Raw genomic sequence first — 12,500 nt, forward strand, 5'->3', positions numbered from 1 at the left:
AAATAATTAAAATTGATTTAACTAAATTATAAAGGAGTACATTTGATTAAAATAATTTGATAAAAATCAATGAATAAAATACATCTAACAGTGAGTAGAAAAAACAACAAGGTAATTTAATTAAAAAATATATATTTTACACAGTCATAATACTAATTTTCACAGTATTAATTGGCTTTTTATGCATTAAAAATATATCTGCTTTTAAATATTAGGATGGGGGTATCATATTCAATCATTCATATTCTGAAAGATATATTTGCGGTTGTAAAGTGAGAGTCACCTCGTCGGGGTCGGTGAGCTTGAACTCCCAGCCGTCGCCGGTCCAGCTGATGATGTTCTGACAGCTGGTGTCCGTCAGAAGCTCTAACAGGAACTGCCACAGCTGGATGGGGCCACTGCCTGTGCCACACACACACACACACACACACACACACGTTAAACTCACTACTGTCTTGTGATGTGAGAATGGTGACTGTAAGCCAGAGACAACGCTTGCACCTTCGAACCTATTTCAGGGTTTGTGTTCTCGAACCCTAAACACTGATAATGTGCAAATGAGCGGTGTCGTGTTAGCCGCCGCTACGTTAATAACTAATGATCTTTACAACAGAAGTCAATCAATCAAAAATTAAGTGAGTTTTTGCTTAAAACAAGCAAAATGATCTACCAATGGGGTAAGAAATATTATTTTGTTTCTGTTTGAATTAAGATTATTTTTCTTACCCCATTGGTAGATCATTTTGCTTGTTTTAAGCAAAAACTCACTTAATTTTTATTTATTTCCCAAGAAAACAAAACATAATATCTCATGGTCTTTTACTACTTTAGTAAATGCATCTTGATTTAAGAATCTTTTGATATTTGGACTGGAAACAAGACAAAAATACTAAATAAGAAAAGCATTTTTTGCAGTGCAAACGTTGCATTAGTGTGTCTGTTTGAGTGGTAGTGTGGTAGTGTGGTATTGTGGTAGTGTGGTAGTGTGGTAGTGTGGTAGTGTGGTATTGTGGTAGTGTGGTAGTGTGGTAGTGTGGTAGTGTGGTATTGTGGTAGTGTGGTAGTGTGGTAGTGTGGTAGTGTGGTATTGTGGTAGTGTGGTAGTGTGGTAGTGTGGTAGTGTGGTAGTGTGGTATTGTGGTAGTGTGGTAGTGTGGTATTGTGGTAGTGTGGTAGTGTGGTAGTGTGGTAGTGTGGTATTGTGGTAGTGTGGTAGTGTGGTATTGTGGTAGTGTGGTAGTGTGGTATTGTGGTAGTGTGGTATTGTGGTAGTGTGGTAGTGTGGTAGTGTGGTATTGTGGTAGTGTGGTATTGTGGTAGTGTGGTAGTGTGGTATTGTGGTAGTGTGGTAGTGTGGTATTGTGGTAGTGTGGTAGTGTGGTATTGTGGTAGTGTGGTATTGTGGTAGTGTGGTAGTGTGGTATTGTGGTAGTGTGGTATTGTGGTAGTGTGGTAGTGTGGTAGTGTGGTATTGTGGTAGTGTGGTAGTGTGGTAGTGTGGTATTGTGGTAGTGTGGTAGTGTGGTAGTGTGGTATTGTGGTAGTGTGGTAGTGTGGTATTGTGGTAGTGTGGTATTGTGGTAGTGTGGTAGTGTGGTATTGTGGTAGTGTGGTATTGTGGTAGTGTGGTATTGTGGTAGTGTGGTATTATGGTAGTGTGGTATTGTGGTAGTGATGTAATGTGGTAATGTGGTAGTGTGGTAATGTGACGCACCGGTGAAGCCCGCGAGCACTGCGGCAGCGATCACAGGTTTCCCCTCTTCCTGCGGCTCGTTCCTCTCCTGGACGTAGTCTTTGAAGGACAGGCCCTGTTTGCCCAGACCCAGCGCAGCGGACCCGAACTCCTCCTCGAAGCTGTCGTAGGACGGCACACGCTGGGCGTCAGCGAGAGACGAGTGGCTTCCCCAGGAGCGCAGAACACACTCCTCAGCGTTCTCCACACACTCCAGCGACGTCTGATCACGGGACGAGACTGTGGAGAACACACACACACGGCCGGTTACTACACACACTCTATTACATCGACTCACTGTGACGACCGTAGTTGGGATAGTAATGCATTACAATACTGCGTTACTCCCTAAAAAAGTATCTAATTATGTTGCTTAGTTACTTTTCATGTAAAGTAATGCGGTACTTTACTCGTTACATCAAAAAAGTAATCTGATTACGAAATGCATGTTACTTATAATGCGTTACTTTACTCGTTACATAAAAAAAGTAATCAGATTACGAAATGCATGTTACTTATAATGCGTTACTTTACTCGTTACATAAAAAAAGTAATCAGATTACGAAATGCATGTTACTTATAATGTGTTACTTTACATAAAAAAGTAATCAGATTACGAAATACATGTTACTTATAATGCGTTACTTTACTCGTTACATCAAAAAAGTAATCAGATTACGAAATGCATGTTACTTGTAATGTGTTACTTTACTCATTACATCAAAAAAGTAATCAGATTACGAAATGCATGTTACTTATAATGCGTTACTTTACTCGTTACATCAAAAAAGTAATCAGATTACGAAATGCATGTTACTTATAATGCGTTACTTTACTCGTTACATAAAAAAAGTAATCAGATTACGAAATGCATGTTACTTATAATGCGTTACTTTACTCGTTACATAAAAAAAGTAATCAGATTACGAAATGCATGTTACTTATAATGCGTTACTTTACTCGTTACATAAAAAAAGTAATCAGATTACGAAATGCATGTTACTTGTAATGTGTTACTTTACTCATTACATCAAAAAAGTAATCTGATTACGAAATGCATGTTACTTATAATGTGTTACTTTACTCATTACATCAAAAAAGTAATCAGATTACGAAATGCATGTTACTTGTAATGTGTTACTTTACTCATTACATCAAAAAAGTAATCTGATTACGAAATGCATGTTACTTATAATGTGTTACTTTACATAAAAAAAGTAATCTGATTACGAAATGCATGTTACTTGTAATGTGTTACTTTACTCGTTACATCAAAAAAGTAATCAGATTACGAAATGCATGTTACTTGTAATGTGTTACTTTACTCGTTACATCAAAAAAGTAATCTGATTACGAAATGCATGTTACTTGTAATGTGTTACTTTACTCGTTACATCAAAAAAGTAATTACCAAATGCATGTTACTTGTAATGCTTCATTATCCTCAAAAAAGTTACATCAAAAAAGTAATCTGATTACAAAATGTATGTTCCTTGTAATTAATTAATTTACTCGTTACTTCCAAAAAGTAATCTGATTACGTAATGCACATTGCTTGTAATGCGTTACTATCCTCAAAAAAGTTACTTCAAAAAGTAATCTGATTATGTAATACTTGTAAGGCGTGTCCCCAACACTGGCGCTGACGTGTGTGTGAGATCCTGATATCTGACCTGCTGTACTGAGCCGCTGAGCAGCTTTAGCTGCGGACACCTCTCGACTCCTGTAGCTGATGCTGACGGTGCTGAGCTGAGGTTTGGGATACATGGACAGCTCCAGACCCGATGCCAACAGGGAATCATTAGACGTCTCGAAGAGCTCTCGGAGGAGACTCATGCGATTATCAGGAACCTTCAGAGAACACTCCTCAAGACTGAGACCTTCAGACACAAACACACGTCTGGTTATAAGAGCGCTGTGTAAGATCCCTCAGGGCTAGTGCTGAACGTCTGACACTATTGAGACCAGACACTACAGGGGAATAAGGTAAAGACTGTAAAGACTTTAACCATGTCATCATTTCTTTCCACAGTTGATTAATTAAAGTACATTAAGACAAATGTTTTGTATTATAAGTTTTCTGAAATGTTTTGTTTAAACATGCAACCATTTGCTGAAATTTTGGAAACATTGGATAAAACCAAGTTTTTCACTCCATAAATCAGAAAATACTGTCAACAGACAGAATATCCTCGCCTGATTTATACAACATTTTATTCCTAAAAATAACAAAAATGTATTTTTTTTCTGATAATATATATATATATATATATATATATATATATATATATACATAACCAAACAAACAGAATGTTTATAAAACTAAATTTTGGTGTGTGTAAAGCTGCTGAAGTGGAGATTTCTGACTCAAACTATGTATTGAAATTAAAATCTACAGATGCAAAGATATAAAGTGCAATAAAATAAACACTTAAATTTGCATTTTGCATGTTTTCTTTCCACTAGCCTGAACAGAAGCAAATGTTATGTTAGCAAAATAGACCAAATGCATGAAAACAATGCCTGTAGTGTCTCGCCTTAAATCAGCTTGAATTGTTAAAATGCACAGAATCTCTTCTCAATGAAATCTGAGATAAATAAAGATTGACGGAAATCAGTTCATGTAAACATACTGACAGACGTGGAGATTCAGTGAACACAACACTTACTGCTGTAGCTGCTCATCATTCCGCACTCAGAGACTTTCAGCTCGTCGCCCTCCTGACAGGCTGAGGGAGAAAACATCCAATCAGACGCGAGGATTACACCAAAGCAGAGACGCACCCATATCAACATTTTGGATGATACAGATAACTGATAATTCTTTATAATTAAAAGCCGATAACCAATAATTATTTATATTTAAAAGTCGATAACCAATAATTCCTTATATTTAAAAGCTGATAACCGGTAATTCTTTATATTTGAAAGCCGATAACCGATATTTCTTTATATTTGAAAGCCGATAACCGATATTTCTTTATATTTGAAAACTGATAACCGATAATTCTTTATATTTGAAAGCCGATAACCGATATTTCTTTATATTTGAAAGCCGATAACCGATAATTCTTTATATTTGAAAGCCGATAACCGATATTTCTTTATATTTGAAAGCCGATAACCGATATTTCTTTATATTTGAAAGCCGAAAACCGATATTTCTTTATATTTGAAAGCCGATAACCGATAATTCTTTATATTTGAAAGCCGATAACCGATAATTCTTTATATTTGAAACCCGATAACCGATATTTCTTTATATTTGAAAGCCGATAACCGATAATTTCTTTATATTTGAAACCCGATAACCGATATTTCTTTATATTTGAAAGCCGATAACCGATAATTCTTTATATTTGAAAGCCGATAACCGATATTTCTTTATATTTGAAAGCCGATAACCGATATTTCTTTATATTTGAAAGCCGATAACCGATATTTCTTTATATTTGAAAGCTGAAAACCGATATTTCTTTATATTTGAAAGCCGATAACCGGTAATTCTTTATATTTGAAAGCCGATAACCGATATTTCTTTATATTTGAAAGCCGATAACCGATATTTCTTTATATTTGAAAGCTGATAACCGATAATTCTTTATATTTGAAAGCCGATAACCGATATTTCTTTATATTTGAAAGCTGATAACCGATAATTCTTTATATTTAGAAGCAGATAATCGATATTTCTTTATATTTAGAAGAAGATAACCGATAATTCTTTATATTTAGAAGCAGATAACCGATATATTAACCGATAAATCTGAATCCAAACATTTATATAATTTTGAGAGCCTGATTACAGAAACAAAAGTCTCACCATTAAAAGCCACGTCCCAAACACACAATTATAATGATGTTTTCTTCTCTTTATAATGTTATGTAGCCGATATGACACACTTGCGCTGCACATGTTGACCTGAACTGTGTTTTCCTTTTTTCGAGTGATTCAAATCCTATTTCAAGCAATTCAAACCATCATGTTGAACAGTCGCATCTGAAGAGTCTCAGCTGAAGGAAATAATACATTATTTATCGGCTTTAAAAGATCAGCCAAATTTTGTTAACGGGCCGATAATGAATACATTAAAAATGAACATATATCGGCCGATTCCGATATGGTGCAGAAATATATTGTGCATCTCTAGACTTCACATGTGATTAGAGGTTTAGTCAATTATTTCCCTCCTCTGTGTTTCTGTCTTTCTTTTTCACAAATGTTTAAACATTCTTAAATCAAGACACATTTACTGCACTGATAACAATGATTCTGTAAATACTACAGAAAAAACATGGAATTTCTACATGAAAAGGTTAGTTCAGGCAAGAATTCTGAATTCTATATTAGTACTCAATTCAAACGGTTTATCCTGCATCCCTACACCAAACTCAGCGCTGCGTTACCTCTCATCATCTGCTCCAGATGTTCCCACAGAATATCGCCCACGAAATCCGGAGCCAGATCCAGGAACCCGTCCTTCCCCAGGTCGCACAGCTCCTGCCCGCTCATGTCAAACTTAAAGAAGTTGATGTTGGTGAGACTGAACTCTCCGGATGCCCAGTACAGCCACTGAGACACGTGCTGCTGGCTCCACTTACGCGGGTCTACGGGACGGAGATCATTACAAACACATGGTCAGCAGTGTGCGACGGATCACAAAACTCACGGTTCCGATCATTTACGGTTTTTGAGCCACGGATCGGATCATTTTTCGGATTAGCAAAAAAAAAAAAATCATTTATTACTTAAAGCTCACTTGAAGTTATTCGATACCACATCAAAAATACTAGCCCAACTGATAAAGTTCAAACATTGTTAAAAACAAGTGAACAGTCAGTAATAAAATAAGAACAAATACACAAATTACAAGCAGAGAATAATACTAAATAACAAAGTTACAAAGACTAACAGGAATATTCAGGTACTAAAACTAAATGTAATGCTATTTTCTCACTGTATAAATTAAATATAGTTGAATCTTTGTTAAAGCTTTATTTTGTTGTTTTATTAACAATAATGACACAGACGACAGCAGAAATATTAGGCTGCCGTCACTTTAAGACTTTCTTTCTCAACTGTTCACTTATGACATAACCGAGAGAATACTTGCCGAGACGGATTATCATTTTGTGTGTGTGTCCGTTCAAGAGCAAGGAATCGTAAAAGAGGAATAATTTCGGTGTTTGAGCGCTGTCTGAAACGCCTCTCTCTGTCTCTCTCTCTCTCTGCGAGTGTGTGTGGCTGTGCGCACAGATAATGCGTGAATCCCGATTTTTGCCTCTTCTTCCATGTTTAAAATTGTTTGAATGTGTAAATTGGCAAGATAAAACACGTCTAAATGATAAACTTTCCCTCTATGATAGCTAAATTCCGCAGTTAAACCGGGCATCACACGCGTGCGGAAGCGCAGGGATCCCGGGTTAGCTCGGAGCCGCCGCGCCGCTAGTGTTCAGGAGACTCACCGCTGGAGATGCCGCAGATGCGCTGGACCTTCGAGAAGCCGTTGAAACTGTCCTTCAGCGCCTGACTGACCACGGCTTTACTGCAGGGCGTCAGCAGCGGCACCGAACACACACCAGCGTCTGAAACACACACACACACACCAGTGGACATCTGCGGTAAACTGACAGGAACATGTTGGCCAGTAATGAGTAGAGTTGGGAATCGAACACTTGAGGTCAGGAATCGGATACTTGTTATAAAATTAAAATTTCGATTCCTTTGTGAGCGTTTCAATATGACTTGAAGCGTGAGAGACTCTGTTTTGTGTGTTCATGTGTAACTATATTGGGCAGATCTTAAAGTGACAGCACTAATATTCCAGCCGTCTCTATAACACTGATCAAACATCAGAAGACAGGAAATCCACACGTTCACTGAATAACTTCTCTAACTATATTTGTAATGTATATTTTATTTATAAACTGCAGTGTTATTTTACATTTGATTACAGTTTCTGAACCTGAAAATCTTAAAACACAGTTTATTTCAATCGTATCTTTGTTCAGTTGAGTCTATTTGAGTGTTTACTCGTCTTTAATAATGCTTGACGTTTATATTAGTTACGCTAGTTGTTCTTCTATGGTGTTTTTAAACCTCAGGCAAACGTTCCTCGTGTAAGTGTTCTTCACCTGTTGATTTGTGTTCATGATATTCAGATACAATTAAATGTTTTGCAATAAGACTAAATATGAATGATATCTGTATATTTTTTTTTTACCTTATTGGAATCGAAATTAGGAATCGACAGAAATCGTAATCGATAAACGCTCCGCAAACCGCAGTAAAGTTTGTTATTTACCCTGAGAGATGCAGTCCAGCGACGGGACCTCCTGCTCCTCCTCCAGCGCACTGAAGCTCGAGAACAGAGACATCGGGTCTTCAAACATCTCGAACGCTGCCTGACGCTGACAGGAACAAACACAACCAGCTAAAGTCACCATCACATCAAAAATCCACGAGTTGCAGTGTTTATTCTAAATGATGTATCGGTGCACATCACTATCGTTTTACATTCATGTGCTCGTAATCTTGGTGAACGCATCAAAATCAGTAAAGCACCTAAACATCTCACAGGAACCAACTCTAAAGTCCCCCTGTGGTGAAAATCCAGCTTTTAATGTTGTTTATGTGTCTATGTGGTGTTTTTAATACGCTTTCAGACAAACCATGTGTAAATTCATAAGTCGACAGCATTGCTGAGTATTTTCTCCTTAAAACTGCAGTGAACCAAAGACAGTCTCAAAAACACGCTTTGAAATCGCTGGTGTTTCTGACGTCACAAACTACCTTGTAACCAATCAGATCAACGTGTGATCGTCAACCAGTGGATCTCTGAGTGAGTGAGTGAGTGGAGGCGGGGCTCATTTGCATATTCATAGAACCGCGAATACTAAATGAGGCGAGGGTGTCGAGTTACATTCAAGATATTTTAAGGCATTTTTTTAAAGAAAAAACATTTGAATATGTAATTTTGGTGATCAAAGATGAGTTTTATGGGATAAAATTATTGACTACAGGGGGACTTTAAACTTGGTTCAACCTGAAAATGTGACTGAGTGCTTTTTCTAGACTAGAGGCTAAACTATTTTGTAAAAAAATCAATAATATATAATGTTTAGTTTATTAAGTTTGCTTAACAGTAGACAAACTGCTATAACTTTTATACACTTCCAGTTTTGACGTGCTTTCACTTCTGCAATAATCTGCTGAGTGTTTCTTTAAGAACAGACCAATCTTTGGTCGGTGTTCCAAAGCATTCATGAATCACAACCATTAAAATTCAGATCTGTGCACACACACACACACACACACACACACACACACACACACACACACACACACATATATATATAAACATGAAACGCTTTATTGAGTTTAAACTGGCACGGGCAGGAAAAACCCAGAGGACACGCCCTTACGCATGACATCATCACTAGCGCCACTCCACTAATGGGAGCGCACGACCATATATGGCCTTCCGGATCCGAGACCGCGTGAACTGCGTGGGCGAACCCGAGCTGACCTCCAATGACTTTACAGCAGCTCTCCTCACGACCAATCACAGCACAGATCTAATCGAGAGCGCGCTCACACAACAAGCAGATGTGTGTCTGATAATAAACGAGCACATCTGCGTGTGTAAAATCAAATACACAAACCTGGCTGAGAAATAATAATATAAAATAGAATAATATAAAGTATAAATACTGATCTTACCTTTAGTGTGTTTCTATATGCAGGTAAAATAGGCTCCATGTTGCACATTGAGACCTGTGAAAGCAAGAAAATATTTATAACAAATACATATAATTATTATCATAATCATTATTTTCTACTTCCATCTAACTTAAAATCAACAATAGTAAATGTGCAAATTTGACCGTAATTAAACTAGATTAATGTCTGATCAGAAGTGAATCTGTGACAAAGTTTGCTGCGAGTCAAACGTGAATGATTCATGACTCATGACTCACTGATGAGCGAGCAGAACAGAATGTGATTCAGTTTCATATACATTATAACACTACAGTACATGATTTAGTCATTATCTAAATCAGATTATTCATGTATATTTCACATCACAACTGCAGAGTCAAAATACATAATGATGATAAACAAAACAGAACATGAAATGAATAGAATCAAAAGTAGAATGAACAGAATCAAACTGCTGTCTGTAAATCGTGTTCATGGCTGATATTGAAAATATTATAGTATTGATCGGTTTAATGCTACTAACCTGTTGAATTCCCGCAGAAATATGTGAAGTAATTCCGATGTGAATTCTGAGGTTTGTTTAATTCCTCTGATCAATCGATTACACTCCTGATATGGCGCTGTGTTAGATATATAGATATGTGTGTGTCGATGGGTTAGTGCGCGTCTAGGTTGTGTTTCTTATGTGCGCGTGAGCTAATCTTCATCATTTATAAGCGAGTTCAGCGCGCGCGCTCACGGATGATGATGACGATAGAGGTGGGAGGGACCAAAGCCACAGCAGGGCCGCGCGCGCAGGAGCCAGTGCACTTGTGCAAGTTACTTCCAAACTGTATACATTATACATTACTTGTTACTGTTATTTAAAAGTAATTTATTACCTTACAATATTACTGTCTCAAAATTGTAATGTGTTACATTACTCCTGTATTACTTTTGAGTTACTTTCACTAAAATAGCTATACAGTAGTAGAACTTAACATTCTAAGGCTGATATGCGATATGAAACCGAAATCTCGACACTCAGATCCACGAACCTGCAGAATCGCGACACACACCTTCCAACTCCAAGAGTTATCCTTCCCGTCCAGATCCAATGCTACCACATCCTTAAATTACTGTTAGTGTTAGAATTTTGAAGTTAACATTATAAAATACGTAGACCTACACCATAAAAACTAATTGAGGATAAATTATTTAAAATTGGGGAATTCCAGCGTTATGGACATGACATTTGCAGTCAAAACTTGAAATATACATTCTCAGAAAATGCATTTAATATATTGAAACGTCTGTTTATCCATAGGATACCCCCTTAAAAGAGTCCAGACATTAGAAAAATATCAGTCTACACATGCGTTTTATATTTAATATGAGGGAAATACACACGCATTCATGCGTGACAATTTTTTTTTTTTAACTTTTAGGAGGCAAAATGTTTTTTTTGTAATTCTGTGAATTAAAAGTAATCAAATCAAAAGTAATATACCCACCGGATGAAGAAGGCTTGGCTCTCCACAGAACATAAAATATTCATTTTATTTTATTTTTCGTTTTAAAACTTCCACAGAGACCTCAAACAGAAGACAAAAAGCCTTTCTTTAAAGTGAATTTAGATTTGTACTAATTGTATCTTAATTTTAATCAATGTTTCATCAACCAATTGCCTGGATTTAATAAATAAGAAGTAAATATAGCAGACAATAGATAATCACGACACGGAGGCGTCTGCGCAAGCGCGTCTCATGAATGAACCGAAACTCAGCGTATAAGGTAGCCTAGCCTAGCCTACTTCACAGACCGGAAAAATATATATACTTGAAATGTCTACTTGTAAACAGAACCATTCAAAACTAAAGAAAACGGACTGCTCTCTGCTTATCTGTATGAAATGTGCTTTTCTCTCTGGCGCATTCACTACTGCGAAGATCGCGAGTCAGCAAACAACTTCATCTTTATTAATAAACAATCAACATGTCTCCTGGCTATATTTGAAATATTCATAATCATTGCTTTTGCAGGTTGTGACAGCTTTTAGGTGCTTTCCTTACATCATGTTACGTGAACGCGTCACCACCGCATCAAAAACATGAATGCGTGATGAAAACAAGAAAATACCACATAAACATAGCCTAACTGTTTAGAAAGAAAACACAGAACGAATAGCCTAATGCGCATACGTCCATCTCGCGGATGTACAGTCTTCTTCTTCACCCATTAGCTGCTTTTCCACTGGCCAGCGCGAGCACAGAGGTGAAATCATCCTCACGGCACTCCGGTAAAAAATAAATCGCTATACAAATATATCAGACGCTGCCATTTAGTGTTTATTTACAGACTTGGACACCACAGGTAACTTAGCCTACTTGCATTTTTCATTCGTTAATGTCTCGCGGTCTTGGTGTTTTTTTGTTTTTTTTGTTGTTGTTGTTTTTTTGCAATTAAAACTAAAAGTGTGCAAGCGTAACTGAACATGTAATATAGTAAAATATTACTGAAAATTGATTAGTAATGCCTTACACTACTGGGTTACAGCAAAAAGTAATATGTTACTGTAATGCATTACTTCTGTAACGTGTTACTCCCAACACTGGCACTCATAGTAAACTAACTTTTTCAAATTAATGTGATATTATCTGTACGTGCATTATTTCATTAAAAATAGGGAAAACGAGTTAGGAAACAAATCTAGGTGCAATTATAATGCAACTTCTAAATAAATATCTGTTTCATAAATAATAATTATTATTTATAAAGTGTAAAAATTAAACTCATATAGTAATACTACAATACATATAGTAATACTACTGTACAATTGAACTGTAAAATAAAAAAATTGAGAATTTATTATTAATAATAATAATAATAATAATAATTTTATTTTACAGAACAACACTAAAATTACAAACGTAAAACCATAGAGCAGGCCTATTTATTTTGATAAAAAGTGCAGGGACGCCCAAAGCCTCCAGTCCTTAAACATATTTTAATAATATCACAGATTACTAAAGGCTCATTCACATCAAGAATGATATATAACACAGA

General features: G+C 36.5%; 1 protein-coding gene across 1 annotated transcript in view; it reads right to left on the reverse strand.

Annotated features, from left to right (window-relative positions):
* Positions 1-10,143, reverse strand: part of ets2 (v-ets avian erythroblastosis virus E26 oncogene homolog 2) — a 13,031-nt gene extending 2,888 nt beyond the window's left edge. Inside the window, exons 1-9 of the mRNA XM_077243843.1 lie at positions 9,979-10,143; positions 9,456-9,509; positions 8,038-8,143; positions 7,199-7,318; positions 6,140-6,340; positions 4,402-4,461; positions 3,406-3,612; positions 1,715-1,972; positions 284-402 (exon numbers count right to left, since the gene is read on the reverse strand). Coding sequence (XP_077099958.1) covers positions 284-402; positions 1,715-1,972; positions 3,406-3,612; positions 4,402-4,461; positions 6,140-6,340; positions 7,199-7,318; positions 8,038-8,143; positions 9,456-9,503 — 1,119 coding nt within the window. The 5' untranslated portion in view covers positions 9,504-9,509; positions 9,979-10,143. The remainder of the gene's footprint in view (positions 1-283; positions 403-1,714; positions 1,973-3,405; positions 3,613-4,401; positions 4,462-6,139; positions 6,341-7,198; positions 7,319-8,037; positions 8,144-9,455; positions 9,510-9,978) is intronic.
* Between the last annotated feature and the right edge of the window lie 2,357 nt (positions 10,144-12,500).

Source organism: Siphateles boraxobius, unplaced genomic scaffold (genome assembly GCF_051911475.1).
Source record: "Siphateles boraxobius isolate OS27281-9 unplaced genomic scaffold, OSU_SipBor_1 25, whole genome shotgun sequence".
Classification (NCBI taxonomy): domain Eukaryota; kingdom Metazoa; phylum Chordata; class Actinopteri; order Cypriniformes; family Leuciscidae; genus Siphateles; species Siphateles boraxobius.